The 19,195-nt window shown below is 37.5% G+C and overlaps 3 protein-coding genes across 3 annotated transcripts; all 3 read left to right on the forward strand.

Moving 5' to 3' along the window:
• Positions 1–1,152: 1,152 nt before the first annotated feature.
• Positions 1,153–4,881, forward strand: LOC113750006 (probable beta-D-xylosidase 7). Its single transcript, XM_027293908.1, has 6 exons — positions 1,153–1,566; positions 1,971–2,273; positions 2,494–2,663; positions 2,796–2,893; positions 3,329–4,093; positions 4,239–4,881. The coding sequence occupies exons 1-6, from the start codon at positions 1,153–1,155 to the stop codon at positions 4,826–4,828; spliced, it is 2,340 nt and encodes a 779-aa protein (XP_027149709.1). The 3' UTR covers positions 4,829–4,881.
• A 1,782-nt stretch (positions 4,882–6,663) lies between these two features.
• Positions 6,664–10,059, forward strand: LOC113750306 (probable beta-D-xylosidase 7). The gene is made up of 6 exons (XM_027294301.1): positions 6,664–7,059; positions 7,433–7,735; positions 7,944–8,113; positions 8,204–8,301; positions 8,564–9,328; positions 9,467–10,059. The coding sequence occupies exons 1-6, from the start codon at positions 6,664–6,666 to the stop codon at positions 10,057–10,059; spliced, it is 2,325 nt and encodes a 774-aa protein (XP_027150102.1).
• Positions 10,060–10,824: 765 nt separating this feature from the next.
• On the forward strand, positions 10,825–16,455 carry LOC113748880 (probable beta-D-xylosidase 7). Its single transcript, XM_027292460.1, has 6 exons — positions 10,825–11,311; positions 11,600–11,902; positions 12,859–13,028; positions 13,429–13,526; positions 14,778–15,539; positions 15,645–16,455. Exons 1-6 carry the CDS (start codon positions 10,904–10,906, stop codon positions 16,238–16,240), a joined length of 2,337 nt encoding a protein of 778 aa, XP_027148261.1. The 5' UTR covers positions 10,825–10,903; the 3' UTR covers positions 16,241–16,455.
• Positions 16,456–19,195: the final 2,740 nt, after the last annotated feature.

Here is a 19,195-nt window from a genome sequence, read left to right on the forward strand (position 1 = left end):
TATTTTATAGAAAGAGGGAAATCTATCCTATTTTATAGGAAGCAAAGCCTAAGGAGGCTGTGTTAGGGGTTAACCGGTATGCCGATCTAATCAAACTAAAGGGGCACTCTATCACCACCTCTGTATTTTTTTCAAAACAGTCGGGGTTTGAACTCCGACCTACAGCGCAAAAGGAAACTCTAAATCAATGGTTAATCATTATATTAGTACTTGATACGCAAGATTATCTTTACAAAATAGAGGCAACTGCCCCAGTATCATCATGTGCCCTCATTTTCAGCCACACGGGGAAAGAGTCTCCCCCACACTATATTTCTAACCAAGTTAACAGCTAATTGTGCCATATCATGTTGCCTGATCTATACACAAAAGTGAAAGAACAATGATAAAACATCTCTTATTAGGTGTCCTTTGTTTAAGTTTGTTAGGAAAATTTTATGGGAAACATAATTTCAGTACGATAACGTAAAGTAACGTTAACTCGTAAAGTAACGCTAGAGTTAGAGTTTGTTATCAAATCCTATCCAAAACTTACGTTATTTTGGTGGCCTATAAATAGTGGTCTTTTCTAATTTTACATGTGCTGTCTTAGCAAACTCGCTGAATTGAATTTTCCTAATTGCTTTCTTCTATTTTTCTTCTCTTCTACTCCTTGGTATCACTCTGTTCTTGATCCCTCTGGGAAACAGGGAAGATTTGTTTTATCTTGGGGAAATGTTTTATCTTGTTTTATCTTGAAGAAATTATTTTATGTTGGGGAAATGTTTTTTCTTGAGGAAATATTTTCATACATCGAAATAGTTTCTTTTGGACACTACCCAGTAGCACGACTCAAATATTGTTAGCATTTTCGTTTCAGTTATTCCTACCGTTGTTGAAGAGTCCTGCCCCTTCTCCCTTTGCCCTTACAATCTGTCCGTGTTATTTTGGAACTACTTTATGTTCGAAGAGTAGCAACCATAACTAGTTTATGTTCAAACAAGAAGCAAATCTGAACATTTCACCAGTTTCTTTCGACACGACCGTAATCGACAAACTGTTCGTGCAAGGAGCAGGGATGATGAATCAAATTTTTAGAGTTTGACGGTGGATCAATATTTCTATATAGTATATGCATATAGAGTTTATTTGGTTTTTTGTCAATACCAGAACATGAAAGTTGGCAGATATCTTTTCTTCATCCAAACAATATTAATCTCATCACTTTCATTCTTCCTTAGTAGAACTGAATCAACTCAGGCACCGTTATTTTCTTGTGACTCATCCAACCCACTAACAAAATCCTACCCATTTTGCAATACCACCTTAGCCGTCAACGAAAGAGTTGAGGACCTCGTTTCACGTCTAACGTTGGATGAAAAGATCGAACAACTGGAAAACTCGGCACCGGCGATCCCACGTCTCAATATCTCCGCCTATCAATGGTGGTCTGAAGGGTTACATGGAATATCTAGGCATGGAAAAGGGATTAGATTTAATGGCACAATTGCTGCTGCCACCATGTTTCCTCAAGTCATTCTTGCTGCTGCTTCATTTGATACTCACCTCTGGTATCGCATGGGTCAGGTACTGTAATTCCATTTTGAAAATACAAGAATTGGTTTTCCTTGTATATGAATCTTCAACGTTGATGCTAGAGAATGCAAATTGAGATTTAAGAAACTTTTTGTTCACCAGCCTTGATAATCTACTATAACATTTTTCTTTTTTTGAAGAATTTATTTTTTATATTGGATATTAGCAATATGGCTTCTAATTATCAAGGTTACCAATTAGTGAGGCGGTATCGTGTTACTATATTTCGTATGCACATTTTACAGCTAGCTCTAGATAAGAATGTAACATAAGAGGGCATGATCTCTTTCCGAAAGATCAGATTTTTTTGGGTTTTAGAACTTACCGTTGCATCATAATTGGCTTAATTGCAGTTCTGCAGTATTTGATTTGTGATGCTTTTAAACAATGTTTAGGCTATTGGAAGAGAAGCTAGAGCATTTTACAATGAGGGTCAAGGAACGGGAATGACATATTGGGCACCAAACATAAACATATTCAGGGATCCCAGGTGGGGAAGAGGACAGGAGACGCCAGGGGAAGATCCGCTGTTGGCAAGCAACTATGCAGTGTCATATGTAAGGGGAATTCAGGGAGATAGTTTTGAAGGCGGGCAACTCAAGGATGGGCACCTTCAAGCCTCAGCTTGCTGCAAGCACTTCACAGCCTATGATTTGGATAACTGGAATGGTGTTAATCGTTATATCTTTGATGCTAATGTGAGTTTCAACCAAATTTACTTATCTCAATAGATTTTCTTATGTTTTAGTTACTTCTCTCTTTGCTTCTGTCTTTGTGATAGGTAAGTATATTGAATTCTTTTGAAGGATTAGAAGTAGAATTATTCAGGTCATATTTGTGTGGTAGATTTTGAGTCAGCTGGAGCATTTAAACTTTAGACGACAAAGATTCCTGATTACTATGTGGTGGGTTTTTTAGGTGACCGAGCAAGATTTGGCAGATACATACCAACCACCATTCAAGAGCTGCATAGAAAAAGGGCAAGCTAGTGGCGTAATGTGTGCTTATAATCGCATCAACGGTGTCCCAAACTGTGCTGATTACAGCCTCTTGATTAAGACGGTGCGCGAACAATGGGGTTTTCAAGGGTGAATAATTGAGTGAAAACAAATGAATGCCGCCATTATCTTTGCTTGTTTTTTGTCATGTAATTTGTGATTGGTAATTACAATCCAGAACAACATGGTAATTACAGGCAATCTTGGTTTGTTGCTACTCAGGTATATAGCTTCAGACTGTGATGCAGTTGCTGTCATGCATGATAATCAAGGATATGCCAAATTACCAGAAGATGCAGTGGCAGATGTTCTCAAAGCTGGTTAGTCAGCTTTTATATTTTCTTTGTTGCTATAACTTTATCCATGCCTCAAGTGCTTGCTTTTCTCTTTAAATTTTATATCCATTCCATTATCCCATGCCTAACTGCTTAAGGTAAAATATTGCATATGGTTTAAGCTTTTAAGCATGGACCTAAAATACTTTCTGAAACTAGTCTCCAGAGTTGGGACCATTACCTGTTGCTTCCAGTAGAATAATGTCCCTCAAAAGCCTACTTATAGGAAGACCTTTTAATCATCTCATTATTACTACCATATGATACAATGATTATGACAAGTAGAATAATTTTCTTTTAGCATGCGAAAAACTTCAAAACAGATACACTGGTTTTGTTCATTTTACTAGATAAGTTCAAATTTTAACAGATTTAGTCGGCTCATTATACTTTTTCTTTTTGAAACACAAACCTTCACAGGCATGGATGTTGATTGTGGTTCATACTTGCTGAAATACAGTAAAAGTGCCATTGAACAGAAGAAACTTCCTGAATCTGAAATAGACAGAGCCCTTCGAAACTTGTTTTCCATCAGAATGAGGTTAGGATTATTCGATGGCAGCCCAAGAAATCTCAAATTTGGAAACATTGGTCCAGAACAGGTCTGCACCCAAGAGCATCAGGACCTTGCGCTGGAAATTGCTAGAGACGGTATTGTTCTTCTAAAGAACTCAAATAGCCTCCTTCCTCTTCCAAAGGACAAAACCATCTCCCTTGCTATTGTCGGCCCCAATGCCAACACTTCACAAACACTTCTAGGCAACTACGAAGGCCTGCCTTGCAAAAACATTACAATTTTCCAAGCAATTCAGAGCTACCTGGAAAGTGCAGTTTACCATCAGGGGTGTGATGCTGTAAACTGTACTTCGGTTGCACTCAATGAAGCACTTGATGCAGCAAAAGATGCAGATTATGTTATTTTAGTTATGGGATTAGACCAAACCCAGGAAAGGGAGAAATATGATCGAATGGAGTTGATGCTCCCTGGGAAGCAGGAGAGTCTCGTGGAAAGTATCGCATTGGCTGCAAAGAAACCTATTATTCTGGTGGTACTATGTGGCGGTCCAGTAGATATATCCTTTGCCAAAGATGACCCAAAAATCGGAAGCATCCTATGGGCTGGTTATCCAGGAGAAGCTGGAGGAACAGCAGTTGCAGAAATCATTTTTGGCGATCACAACCCAGGTAAAATTTAGGGTGAATTTTGTGAATCTATAGGCACACTTCCTAATTCTGCTAGCTGCACTTGAACAACATACTTTCTCTTTACCCTTTCCATTGTATAGAACAGTTTGATTAGATGGACTTAAAAAAAGTTTTAATGCTGCAGGAGGTAGATTACCAGTGACATGGTATCCAAAAGATTTCGTCCAAGTCCCAATGACAGACATGAGGATGCGATCAGAACTTGCTACAGGCTATCCTGGACGCACATACAAATTCTACAACGGCGTAAAAGTTTTTGAATTTGGCTATGGCCTTGGCTATTCTAATTTTTCCTATGAGTTTGTTCATGTCACCTTTAAGAAGCTCTACTTAAACCAGTTATTACCTGCTAAGGCGCTGAAATTCACTGGTCCCCATCGGTATCTGTCCATTTCAGAATTAAACAATGAACACTGCGATAGCATAGAGTTCTCAGCAAAAGTTGCTGTGAAAAATCTTGGGGAAATGTCCAGTAAGCATCCAGTGCTATTATTTGTAAGGCAAGCCAAGCTAAGCTATGGGAGTCCTCAGAAGCAGTTGATTGGGTTTCAGAGTATTACATTAGGTGCAGGGGAGAGGGCTGAAGTTGACTTTGTTTTGAAGCCTTGTGAGCATCTGAGCAAAGCCAACAGAGATGGCTTTATGGTGATTGAAGAAGGATCTTATTACTTGATTGTGGGGGACAAGGAGCCTCACATTACTGTGGAATTATGACATTGGTAATTTTTTCAAGATTCAAGATTTTGCTCCCTTTACTTGTACTAAGAAAATGCGCCTGCCCAAATCGGCAACTAGCTTCTCAAATAATTATATTTGACTTTATTTTATACATGTATAACACTAATAATAAATTTATCAAAAAATTTGACGCGAGATAAAGCTTAGAAATCGTTTTAATCTTGTTAATCCATTTCTTTATATTTGGTATTACACAAAATTTAAATAAATTATCATTATTTTTTCTATAAACTACATGCCATAACCAAAAAAAAAAAAAAAGTAATCTAACATAACAAAATTATCATTTAACCACAAAACATTAACGAGAAGAATTATATTATTTTATCGTAAGAAAATATCATATTATCAATTTTATATTACATACACATAATTATATCATATTATGTACTTTATATTATATAAAATTAAAAATTTAAGCGTCCCATTTAAAAGAGCGGGTAACAAAACTCCATCTGCCCTCTCCCCAGCACAGCTCCCATTGCATCCCTAGCAATTCGCCTTACATTTTCTCCTATCCCATCGAACTCTCATGGGTACCCGCTCCCATTGTATCCTTAGCAATTTTTTCATACAGCCCAACAAATAGCTGAATTTTGTGAAAGGCCCAACAATAGCTGATTCTATGTTGGATCCATTGTCACCACCTTGGGCTCCCTAGAATTGGGACCAACAATAGCTATTTTTGTGGAAGGCCCAGCAATAGCTGATTAGAATCACAATTATGAATAATTTTTTTGGGACTCTATTTGGATAGAAGATTATTTGAAATAATTTTATGAAAAAAATATTGTAGCACTTTTTTGATATGGTGTATGTGAGATAAAAAAAAATGATTGAAAAATGTGTTGATGATGCAAGCAAGCCTATGTATGAAAATAAGGTGTAAATAATGTGTAATCCAAACAACCAAATAAATTCACTAGTGCAGGCACATTGTACCATAATAATATAAATATAAGTGCTTTTCACAAGAATTTGGTCTAATAGTATTTTATATTTGAGCTTTTTTTTTTTCTTTTTTCTTTTCCCTTCACTTTCTTGTAACTTATTGCCTTTTGTGTATAAGAACGGAGCCCATAAATTAGCACGTGCATTTCCCCAAAAAAACATCTTTTTAAATAGCAACAGAAAAGGACTTTCCATCTTATTTTTACAAGAAAATCTCATTATTGATCTAACAACATTATTGTTTCCTTTTTCAGACAACACAGTTGTCCAATAATACAATATTTAAAGCAACTCACGATTTTTACTGGTTTCAATCTACACCCATAACACTTTAAATATTGCATTTTGCATTCTGAAATTGTTTTGCTATAACTTTGACCCTCAAAAAAAAAAAAAAGAACCTCGAAGTATCAACCATGTCACAAATACAAGGTGCAATCTGAAAACTGGTGAAAATGTTAGGGCTGTTGTTTAATTGTACCAACCAATACCTCCCCCCCCCCCCCCCCCTCTCCTCTTCATCAAATAAATGGAGTAAAAACTTGGTAAGAATGAAATGAGCACAATTAGATCATTTGAAACAACTCGATTTGGGGGGTTAAAACTAAGCTTCTTGAGCCAAAAACTACTGAATTAGTCATAAACTAATTACGTTATATCTCTCAGAAAGCTAAGCAACTAATCCAAGATATTTCTTCCCTAATTTCCTTTTCCCCTCTCCTCCCTGCTCCAATCCATTTAAACTGATTAACAGTGCCATTTGCTCTATAATTCTGTATAAATACAACTAGTTTCATTCCACGTTCAACCAGCACATTTTCGCAGCTTTTTCTCTTCCACGAAATCGACTTAGCCAGAAGATGAGAATTCTTGAAATCAAAATCATATTTATCTCATCTGTGATACTGGTTACTGCCATCGAATCATTTCAGCCTCCATATTCTTGTGACTCAACTAATCCGCTTGCACAATCCTTCCCATTTTGTAACACCACCTTAGCCGTCGACCAGAGGGTCCAGGATCTTGTTTCACGTTTGACATTAGATGAAAAAATCTCACAACTAGTAGACTCTGCACCAGCCATCCCAAGGCTCAATATCTCAGCCTTTGAATGGTGGTCAGAAGCGTTGCATGGTATTTCTGAGTCTGGAAAAGGCATCCTGTTCAACGGCACCCTTACTGCTGCTACCGTATTTCCCCAAGTCATCCTTACTGCCGCTTCATTTGATGCTTATCTTTGGTATAATATCAGTCAGGTAATTCCAGTTTCATAGACTAAATGTTCTGAAACATTTTTGCCTGTTATGCAGTATTTATTTTAAAGTAAAAAAGTTCTGAAACACAAAACGTTAGACTTCCCTTGCTTAAATATTTATGTACTAGAAATACTTTAGTATTACATGCATTGCTTCCAGTTACCATCTTTCATATATATTTTATGAATTAATTAGCATTTCAGCTCCAAATAAGTTGTAAATCTTCATATAGTTTTCTTATTTTTCTTCGTATACTTCTCTGCAGTACAGTGTAAAAAGTATTTCAATCAATAGTCATTTAATATCTGTGTTTTTTTTTTTTTGGGTATGGGGTCATGTCTTTATGATCTTTGATGATTGACGCATTGTTTAGGCAATAGGGAAAGAGGGCAGGGCATTTTACAATGAAGGTCAAGCGCTTGGAGTGACATTTTGGGCACCAAACATAAACATATTCAGGGATCCCAGGTGGGGAAGAGGTCAGGAAACACCCGGGGAAGATCCCTCTGTTGCAGAGAGTTATGCAGTTTCATATGTCAGGGGAATTCAGGGAGATAGTTTTGATGGAGGGCAGCTCAAAGATGGGCACCTTCAAGTCTCAGCATGCTGCAAGCACTTTACTGCCTATGATTTGGACAACTGGGATGGAGTCACTCGATTTGTCTTCAATGCTAATGCAAGTAACCAAACAATTTCAGTTTACAGCTTCAATAAGTTCTTCAATTTTTGTTTTTTTTTCCCGTGAAATTTTTTTTGATATTTCGATTATTGTTCCTTGGCGCGCCAAAAAGTAGTCTTTTTTAGTATACAAGTTAAAGGTTGCAAGGCAATCTGATGGATTACATCCATAATTTTCCTTTGTTCCAAATGGGGGTTTGTTTCAGGTTACTGAACAGGATTTGGCGGATACGTACGAGCCACCATTCAAGAGCTGCATACGACAAGGGCAAGCTACTGGTCTAATGTGTGCCTACAATCTCCTGAATGGCGTCCCAAACTGTGCTGATTACAATTTGTTAACTGAGACCGTTCGTGGAGAATGGGGATTTAAAGGGTGCAAAATTTAAGAATCATTAAATTGCCAACAGTAGGACCATTTATGCTATGTGCCAGTTGTGATTGATCTTTGTCTGATGTTGATCAGGTATATAGCTTCAGACTGTGATGCAGTCGCAGTTATTCATGATGATCAAGGATATGCTAAATTACCAGAAGATGCAGTTGCAGACGTACTCAAAGCCGGTTAGTTGGCTGTTTCTTTATTACAAGTTACAACAACGTTAATACAAGTGGTCAACTGAATGATGGCATTGTTGGTCGGATATTAGCATCTACAATTGAATATACGCTTGAAATTTGAGATGCAAAACACTACTAATAACAGAAAACTTGAAGATCTCGCACATTAGTATGCTTTTCATTACTGCATGAATGCCGGGCAGTGTAAATTTATTTGGTTGGACAACATACACTTGTTTCTTAATTGAAACATGAAACTTCGCAGGCATGGATGTCGATTGTGGCTCATTCTTGATGAATTATACTGGCAGAGCCATTCAACAGAAGAAACTTTCTGAATCTGACTTAGACAGAGCCCTTCACAACCTATTCTCTATTCGAATGAGGTTAGGACTGTTCAATGGTGACCCAACAAGGCTTGAATACGGGAACATTGGTCCAGAGCAGGTCTGCAGCCAAGAGCATCAAGATCTAGCCCTTGAAGCTGCTAGAGATGGCATTGTGCTTCTAAAGAACTCATATAACCTCCTCCCCCTACCTAAGGCAGAAACAGTCTCCCTTGCTGTAATCGGGCCCAATGCCAATACTTCAGAGACCTTTGTCGGAAATTATCATGGCCTTCCTTGCAAGAACATTACAATTTTCCAAGCACTTGGGAGCTACACCAAAAATGCAGTTTATAGTCAGGGGTGTGATGGTGTAAACTGTACTTCACCTGCAACTGTCGAAGCATTTGGTGTTGCACAAGAGGCAGATTATGTTGTTTTAGTTATGGGATTGGACCAATCCCAGGAAAGAGAGGAGCTTGATCGAACAGAGCTTGTGCTCCCTGGGCAGCAGGAAATTCTCATAAAGAACATTACACTACATGCTAAGAATCCAGTAATACTAGTGTTACTTTCTGGTGGTCCAGTTGATATTTCCTTTGCCAGAGATGATCCAAGAATTGGAAGCATCTTATGGGCAGGTTATCCTGGAGAAGCTGGAGGTATTGCTTTAGCACAAATCATTTTTGGCGACCACAATCCAGGTAATGCTTAAGACAACAGTGGTGCCTCTGTAACAAAAATTCCTACTTGGATATAATTACATTACATCACATACTTTATTGCGTCAACGATAAGGGGACAAATCAAAAAATTTGACAGATTTCTAATTTACAATGCAGGAGGTAGATTACCAGTAACTTGGTATCCAGAAGATTTTATTAAAGTTCCAATGACAGACATGAGGATGCGATCTGAACCTTCAACAGGCTATCCAGGACGCACCTACAGATTTTACACCGGCCCAAAAGTGTATGAATTTGGCTACGGCCTTAGCTACTCCAATTACACTCACGAATTTGTTCATGTCACCCCAGATAAGATCTACATAAACAAGTTATTACGACCTGCTAAGGCCATCAAAAGATCAGCCACCGATCGTTATGCATTAGTTTCTGAACTGGGAAAAGAATTATGTGAGAGCAAAAAGTTCTCAACTAAAATAGCAGTTGAAAATCATGGAAATTTACCTGGCAAGCATCCAGTACTATTATTTGTCAAACAGGCCAACCTCACAATTGGGAGCCCTCAGAAGCAGCTGATAGCATTCCGAAGTGTGAGATTAGAGGCAGGAGAAAGAGCTCACATTGACTTTGTTCTGAACCCTTGTCAGCACCTAAGCAGAGCTAACAAAGATGGTTTATTGGTGATTGAAGAAGGATATTACCACCTGATTCTGGAAGATAAGGAGTATCCCATTAATGTGGTATTGTGACAGTTGGAATTCTATGCCAAATTGCTGCTGAGAATAAGGTGCATTGACATAGATTACCGAAAATCTGCTGCCAATAATGGTTTGAGCAATTCTCCTGTCTAGATGGCAGTTGCACATGTGCATTAATTTTTTTTCCTTGTTCCACTAATGGCTGAGCTTTTGGTACTATTTGAAAGAAATCTGTTTCAGCAATTTGGATAAACATGCGGATTTGCCTTCAAAATTGGGCTTTCTGTTTTTTGGTAATTGCTTTCCTGGTTGTTCTGATCTTGCTTTTACAACAAAACCTGTATTAGCTTGCACTCAAAACAGGTCATGTACATCCTTTAATTGGACACAATTTCCATTCTTTGAAGAGCCTATAACCATATAAATTTATCAACAAACTAATTCTCATACGTCTGAACATGTACTTCGTTCACACTGGAAAGAAGAAAGTACTTAGACTAATGCATGGTGTAGATTTTCTTAATCCAAATATTAAAGAACAAGAGTCAATCCCTGAGTAAATCAGTCAAATTAAATTCCCACCTGGAAAACAAAGTCAAAGTAGCAGTTGAACTTTATCTTTCCTTTATAGATCTAGATTAATTTACCCATTCAATCCCACAAAAAAAAAAGTGCTAAATGAACAAAATATCGATGGTTGTAAGTTGTTGCGTGCTTCAAGAAGGGCAACTAAGTCATTCACTCTCAAGACATTGAATAATCAGAACAAAAATCTTAAAGTTCCCTTCTTTATGGCTTTATATAAGGCATTCCTTTCCTCGTCTCTCACTTCCCTGCTTTACCATCTCTTACCAGCTTTAGCTCATCTCTTTTCATTTCTACCATTAATCTGACAATGAACCTCCATAGATGGATAGTCATAGCTCTCACCATTCTTCTGTTTCTTGGAACATTCCTCTCAATAATTGACTCAGCTCAGCCTCCATTTTCATGTGACAAACTCAACTCCCAATCAGATTCTTTCTCATTCTGCAAAACAACTCTGCCTATCCCCGCCAGAGCCCGTGACCTTGTCTCCCGCCTGACGATTGATGAAAAAATCTCCCAGCTCGTTAATACAGCGCCTGCCATCCCACGGCTCGGTATACCCGCCTACCAGTGGTGGTCAGAAGCTTTGCACGGCGTCGCCTATGCCGGACCTGGCATTACATTCAATGGAAACATCAGAGCTGCCACCAGCTTCCCTCAAGTCATCCTCACTGCTGCTTCATTTGATGTTCACCTTTGGTACCGCATTGGCCAGGTATTAGCCTTATGCTACTACATTAATTATCCAGTTAGACAATTAATGTACCTTTGACAATTAATGCTAGCGTAATTTTTTAGATCAATGTTTACATCCATCGACACGACAGTGTATATACTACTAATGAGTCGCTGAATTTCACATTTTGTATATACACACTGACGGACAACGCATTGCAAATTGAGTTAGCGCCTATCAGCAGATATGATTTGATTAACGTGTTGCAATTTTGAGCTAACGTTTTGGGGATATGACTTGATTAATGCGCAAGTTTTTTGGAAACAGGTGATTGGGAAAGAGGCGCGAGCAGTGTACAATGAAGGGCAAGCAACAGGGATGACATTTTGGGCACCAAACATCAACATATTTAGGGACCCCAGATGGGGAAGAGGGCAAGAAACACCTGGGGAAGATCCAATGGTGACGGGGAAGTATGCAGTTTCTTATGTTAGAGGAGTTCAGGGGGACAGTTTCCAAGGTGGGATGCTGAAACATGGTGAACTTCAGGCCTCTGCTTGTTGCAAGCACTTCACAGCCTATGATCTCGATAATTGGAAGGGAATCACCCGCTTTGGCTTTGATGCTCGCGTAAGTGTCTCTGTCTCACCAATGCCCGTGCTTTTAACACTTTTTACCTCTGATAATTTCTCGTACCATACAATTATAGTGTCTATGTCGGCAGCTATAAGCTGTATGAGTCTGTCTAATCGTTTCTTGCGGGGATGATAATAACAATAATAGTCTGTTGTGGGCTTCAAGGAAAAGTTTAGTTAAAGAATTGCTTTCTTGATGGGCAGTGGGCACCTTGACTCTTGTCATTCTGTCCTTGAGATAAAATATGAGTTTGGTGCCAGAACTTTATTGGGTTTTGTGTCTTCATACGGCATACAGTAAATTTTTGGAAGGTAAAAAAGGAGGGATTATAAATAAGATATCTCTTGCTCGTGAAAAAGCAAATAAAAAGTTGTTTCAAATTTTTTGAAGTACAAGAACTACAAAGAGTACATTCCTTGTTCTTGGATAGAAATGAGAGGAAAGTTCATTGTGTTTTTCTTTTCCTTGGTTAGTCAGAGTCGAGCCATGATTACTAATGTAATCCTTGGTCTAGAAGAGCAGAGTGCTACTAGGATAATTAACACTCTTTGTCTATTAAGGATGAGAAAAGAGCTCTTTTTCGTTCTTTTATGTTGGTTCATATGAGATTTAAAGATTGATGCGCTCTTGGTGAATGAGACAAACCTAAAGGTGAAAAGTAATCCGAATGAGACAGATTCTTTTGTTAGTAACCAGTTTGTGGACGTAGTATCAAGATTTCAAGAACCTAGTGATGCTATCCATTTTACTGACACATTTTTTGGTCACATAAACATATGAGAATATATTCTCCTCCCCAATAAAAGAGATGCTGAAACCACGACCAGAAAGAAGCAATCCGAAGCCAGAGTCACGAGACTTCTTTAACTTCTTGTCCTCGTTCTTTATTTGTTCTCTCATTCTTTGCCCTTTCCCTACTTTTCTAACCCAATTTTTGGGTTTATCTTTAGGTAACCGAGCAAGATTTGGCTGATACGTTCCAACCCCCCTTCAGAAGCTGCATTCAAGATGGCCAAGCAAGCGGTATAATGTGTGCTTACAACCGTGTCAATGGGGTTCCTCCTTGTGCTAACCACAATCTTTTGACCCAAACTGCCCGTAAACAATGGGGTTTCCACGGGTAATTGTTCCCGCAAATTACGCCATTCAACATTGCCGCCGAAGGGCTTTTCATGAAATTAGCAATGCATGTAATTAACGGTCTATTCTATTCTTGCTGGTAGCCTAGAAGTGTGGAAAATCTAACAGTCTTGTCAGTATGTAATGATGTGATATATATATGATATTTAAAAAAAAAATTGATTAGAAAATGTGTCAAGAAAATATTCTAAAAAATTTTTCGTGAAATGTTATAATCCAAACATGCTCATTTTCCAGTAAACGCCAAGGAGCTTAAAATTTTTTACATCTATTCTACCTAAAAAAAAAAAAAAGTAGTAATAGTAAATAAAATCTCGCATCTAAAGGTGTTTTCTTAAAGGCCAAGCCCATGAATAAAAATTTGGTTGGGGTGTTATCAGGTACATTACATCGGACTGTGATGCTGTGTCCATCATTTATGAGCAGCACAAATACGCGGGAACGCCGGAAGATGCTGTGGCTGATGTGCTAAAAGCAGGTAAGGATGGACACCTTTCGTCTTCTTCAACCATTATTTACGCATTGCTACTTGCTAGTTGATTTTGTTTGCCCCATTTTTAGGGGATAGGTTTTTATTTTTTATTTTTTTATTTTTGATGGAACAAGGGGATGGATATTACATGCTAATGGCCCATTCGGATTGTTATTTTTAGAAGTTTTTGCAGAATAATATATTGTATTCATTTGATACATATATATATAAAGTAAAAATGATTAAAAAAAATATGTTCACTAAAGGAAAAGGAAAACGTAAAAATTTTTAAAGGGAAAATGGCTTTCACTCTGAGATGATTTTTTTTTTTTTGTCGCAACGGTAGAATTCCGATAACCTAATTTAGCCTAACCTAATATAGGAGGGAGGGGGAGGAGGAGGGAGATTCGATGTAAATAAAGATTCCATCGAAAAAATTTAATTAAAACCACCACATGTTGTGGCAAATTTTGGTGGAAGGTCAAGGATTGGTAAGGGTTAAACCCTTGACCTTCCACACCACCCGGACTGTATAGTCTTGGTGGTGACCACCCCGCCAAAGTCCTAGTGGCTCTTGAGATGATTTGTTCACTTAGACTTGCCTGGGCCCAGACTTTTCAAGCTTAGCTGGCTTCTGGGCCCAAAATGACAGTGACTCGTTTCCTCAAACAACAGGATTACTGCTCCCACCTGGTCCACTATGGCGGCTAGGTTTTGGATTCATATAGCAATGGGCTGTCCATCCATTAAAGTACAAACTTGTGCGACCTGCAACCAACTGGAATACAAACGCATTTAGCGCTAGTATAGGCTCAGATTGTATGACTTTTATGCATAAAAGTCTAATTAGTTTCTCATGCATAAACCCTACAATGAAAGAGACCTCACAACAGCATTTTCTTTCGTGTGAGTCAACAAGAAAGGCTTTCTAAGTATGTGAAGGATAACATGATAGACTACCAGACAGACTATTTGATTGATCAAGAAATCAAACTAAAAGAAGTTAAGCCTGAAAGTTGATCTAGGTTAGGTTCCATATTCTTGATGTACTTTTTTTTTTTTTTTTTTCTAAGTTAAGCCTAATTGATCTTGCTAGGATGCCAAAAAAAAAAAGAAATGCTTTCCAAGGACAAAGACCAACTAGAGTAAACAATTAGTATGTAGTAGACTAAATGGGAAGTTTAATTATAAGTTTATGCAATCGGTTTAAGTGAGCAGGGTGGTAGATTATTAATCGTGTGCAAACAAAAATTGCAGGCATGGATGTCAACTGTGGCTACTACCTGCTGAACTATACCAAATCAGCCTTTTTGCAGAAAAAGGTATCAGAATCTGACATTGACAGAGCCCTTCAGAATCTCTTTTCTGTTCGAATGAGATTGGGACTGTTTAATGGAGACCCAAAGAAACTGCTTTATGGTAGCATTGGTCCAGATCAGGTCTGCACCAAGGAGCACCAGGAACTAGCACTTGAAGCCGCGAGAAATGGCATTGTTCTGTTAAAGAACTCTGCTAAGCTCCTTCCTCTTTCAAAGAAGATCACGTCGCTGGCTGTTATAGGCCCTAATGCAAATAATGCATTCGTAATGCTGGGAAACTATCAAGGCCCTCCTTGTATATCTGTTGCAGTTTATAAAGCACTGCAAGACTATGTTCCAAACGCAGTCTACCATGAAGGTTGCAATGCAGTCAATTGTACCTCTGCTGCAATTGATGATGCAGTGAATGCAGCAAAAGGAGCAGATTATGTCGTCTTAGTCATGGGGTTGGATCAGGGCGAAGAAACAGAGCAGCTTGATCGCGAGTCTTTGACGCTTCCTGGTCAACAAGAAAGCCTGATTACAGCTGTTGCTAATGCTGCAAATAAGCCAGTTATACTAGTCCTGCTTTGCGGAGGTCCAGTTGATGTAAGTTTTGCTAAAGATAATCCAAAAATAGGAAGCATCTTGTGGGCTGGTTATCCAGGCCAAGCAGGAGGGATTGCACTCTCAGAAATCCTGTTCGGCGACCACAACCCAGGTGAAAGCAATTAATTGCTTTTAGTGATAACTGTAGCAAAAGCGATTGTTAGCTTTAGCAAAATCAAAGGCTATAATATCTCATTTTCGTTTGATTCCTGTACAGGAGGAAGACTGCCACTTACTTGGTATCCGAAAGAATTTGTAAATATACCGATGACAGACATGAGGATGCGGCCTGATCCATCCTCAGGATATCCAGGGCGCACATACAGATTCTACAACGGCAAAAAGGTGTTCGAGTTCGGCTATGGCCTGAGCTACTCAACCTATTCCTATAACTTTGTAAAGGTTGCTCAAAGCACTCTCTACCTGAATCAGCTGTCAGCTACTGCTCAAGTAACAGCTACAAGCTCGAATGCAGCTCGTTATCTTGCAGTGTCTGAAATGAGTAGAGACTCGTGTGAGAAGGCAAAGTTCTCTACTGTAGTAGGAGTTGAAAACTCAGGGGATTTAGCAGGTAAGCATCCAGTGCTGCTATTCGTTAGGCAAGCGAAAGCTACTAATGGAAATCCAATCAAACAGTTGATTGGATTCCAGAGGGTGAGCCTAGATGCAGGAGCTAAAGCTGAAATTGAATTTACTCTCAGCCCTTGCGAGCACCTTAGCGGTGCCAATGAAGATGGCTTGATGGTGATGGAAGAAGGATCTCGCTATCTCGTTGTAGGGGACAAAGAGTACCCTATTAATGTTGTCATATGAAACCAACAAACTGGGCTATCCTTACATATATATATATATCCTTGCTTTGGATTTTGGCTCTCCAGTTTTGGGGTTATAGATGAACGATGTTACAGGGGACAAATTATTGTTTTCATGTGAAAACATCTATTACAAAGGATATTGTTGGCCCCCGAAATCTTGTAACATGCATTTTTGGGGCAATAAAAGGACGAAAATTTTATAGGTTCTGATCAGTTGGAATTACTATGTCTTTTCTCTCTGCAAGTTATTTTCTTTGTCTAAGGATGCCGCCAAGCCCAAAAAGACTTTTTTTTTTTTTTTTTTGGTCAAAAAGACATGAAGTACCTCTATTAAAAAATACCGGTCTGAAGGAGATAGCTCACAAAAATCATCAAATTGGACAAAAGAAGTTCGAGGGAGAATGATTTTGGACCATCCAATTCTTACAAATAGCCGGAAAAGATTGCATGCGGCAATGGTATACAAGCCAATTCTTAGAAGTGCTACTAACAAGGTAGGACATGGATATGATATGACTGCACAAATGATATTATTGTTATGCATGGAAAACATCAAGCCTCTATGAATATATTTTCTTGAAGGAATTTTCTATTCTGTGCCCTTAAGGCAGGCACAGGATAAGCGTATAAAATATAAGGGATGGATTCATTTCAAATTTTAAGCATTATCATCTATCCCTAAAATCAGGAAACTTTAGCGAAGAAATTCTGAACTTTTTCAAACAACTAACATTTGGATCCACCTCTTATCATGTGACCTAAGTGCACAGAATAGAAGAATCTTGAAACCTTTTAATGTGTAATCGTGAAATATAATTTACTCATAATTATTAGGAATTTGGTAATTAGACGCTTGAAATTTTGGAATCCAGTTACGGAATTTTTTATTTTTATTTTTTTTTGGTTATATCATTGGCTGTAGGATATAAAAATTTGAAAGCTCGAGGGCAGGATTGATTTTCACTAAATACAGGAGAGGTGAATACATTGATCATTCTGAAATTCGTTACATGATTAGTAAACTGTTGTCCTACAGGTCTCACTACGACAATGGTAAACATACGACACAAGTAAGGTTCTTGCCATGAATTTTGAGAGTAACATGCAATGTTTATCCCAAAAAAAAGGAAAAAAAAAAACTGCAACGAAGTGCTACTAACATTTTCTGAAGTATATTGCCTCAAAAACTAGTTTTCTGGGAGAATTAATGTTTAAGAGGAAAAGTTAAATCTTATTAGCTTTGCGTGAAAATGGATTTTTATCAATGACGTCTAAATGATATTCTCCTTTAGGTTAACAAATGAGTGGAAAATTAATCCGTGTTGTTAGGCTTCTCAAAAGCTCGGGCTTTCATACTTGTAAAAACATATTTTATTTCTTAAGCTTAAGATAGTCCCCAAAAAAGATTAGCAGTTGGTACCAGGGGGGAAAAGAATGTGAACTTTGGACCCCAACCAGATTACTTTTTACACCAAGAATTAATTCATTAATAGTAGACTTAGGGTCTGTTTGATAATATAAAAAAGTGTTGATACTGAACATTTTCAGATATTCAAATATTTTGAGTGTTTGAACATTCAGATATTTTGAGTGTTTGATAAATGAAAATCTATCTGTTGAATTTGTTAAACAATGCTGAACTTGTGTGTATTTATTTCAGTACAAGAATCCTAACTGAATGCTTAATTCTGATAAGAATCAATAGAATTACTTCAACTACCTTATCTTATCTACCAAATCTACCCTTGTTTGTTAATTATGTTCAAAATTATTATCTAATTAAAAAACATGATATTCTCTATCTAACGATTTTCTGTTTCTCTTTTCTCCCTTTTTAATGACTTTCACATTTTCGCTATACTCCTCATATAATATATTTCATTTTTTATATTAATTTGATTTAAAAATAAATAATGTCATTTTCATACCTAACAATTTTAAACTAATTAAATAATAGGTTCTATTTCTTTTTTGAATGAAAAGATATAAAGGCAAAATTGTCAAATTAAACTTATTAAGCATTCAGTTATAAATATTTATCAAACAGTATAAATAGGTTTAGCATTAAAATTTAGATATTTATATATTTATTTTCAGTGCTTAAAATTCAGCAAAAGTAATTATTTTAGTATTCAAATTTCAGAATTCAGATTCAATTTTACCAAACCAACCTTAGTGGTCATATCTGGACGAACGTTAAGCTAAAACTAACTCAACTGGAGAAGCAAAACAGCTGAGAAAGCCTAGACAAAATTTATGCTATCGGAGATCCAATTCCAAACTTGCTTTTCTTCCGTTGAGTTGGGCGGTTCTAAGTTTGGTCTGGACCATGCATGTGCACGAATGGCGAAAAATGGCAGTCAAGGATGGTGTACCTGACGAAATGGCAACAATGAATTATTCCAGATTTGGCTAAGAGGTTGTGCGGTCATAAATTCATAATCAGATCCTTCATTATCTGGAAAACAAAATTACTGAGTCAAACTTCATTGCATTATTTCGTTTCGCGGATTTGGACCGCTGACAGAAACAGGCAGAGTAAGATGAAATAAGAGCAGGCAAATTAAAAGTGAGAAAACTTGACTCGCCTAAGAACAGTTTTATGAAATATATATTGGAAGTAAAATATGTGCATTAATAGAGCTTCGAAAGGATACAAGGATTTGCCCCATCCATATTGTTTTTAATTTCTTATTAAGGGCCAGCTGTTCATTGGATAAAACGATGAAGATTTTGTTGCAGATTGACAATCATTTGTTTTAGAGTAAAACACATTTTATCTTCCTATGGTTTAGCGATTTTTCATATACGTCCCCTGTAGTCTCAAAAGATGACACTCTCATGATTTGGATTAAAGTGTCAAAATGACCGAAATAATATTCTCTAACGAAACCGACGGAAATGTCGAGATTACCATTATTTAAAAATTAAAATGATTGAGATAACTAAAATA

The sequence above is a fragment of the Coffea eugenioides genome, chromosome 10 (assembly GCF_003713205.1).
Source record: "Coffea eugenioides isolate CCC68of chromosome 10, Ceug_1.0, whole genome shotgun sequence".
In the NCBI taxonomy this organism is placed as follows: Eukaryota; Viridiplantae; Streptophyta; class Magnoliopsida; order Gentianales; family Rubiaceae; genus Coffea; species Coffea eugenioides.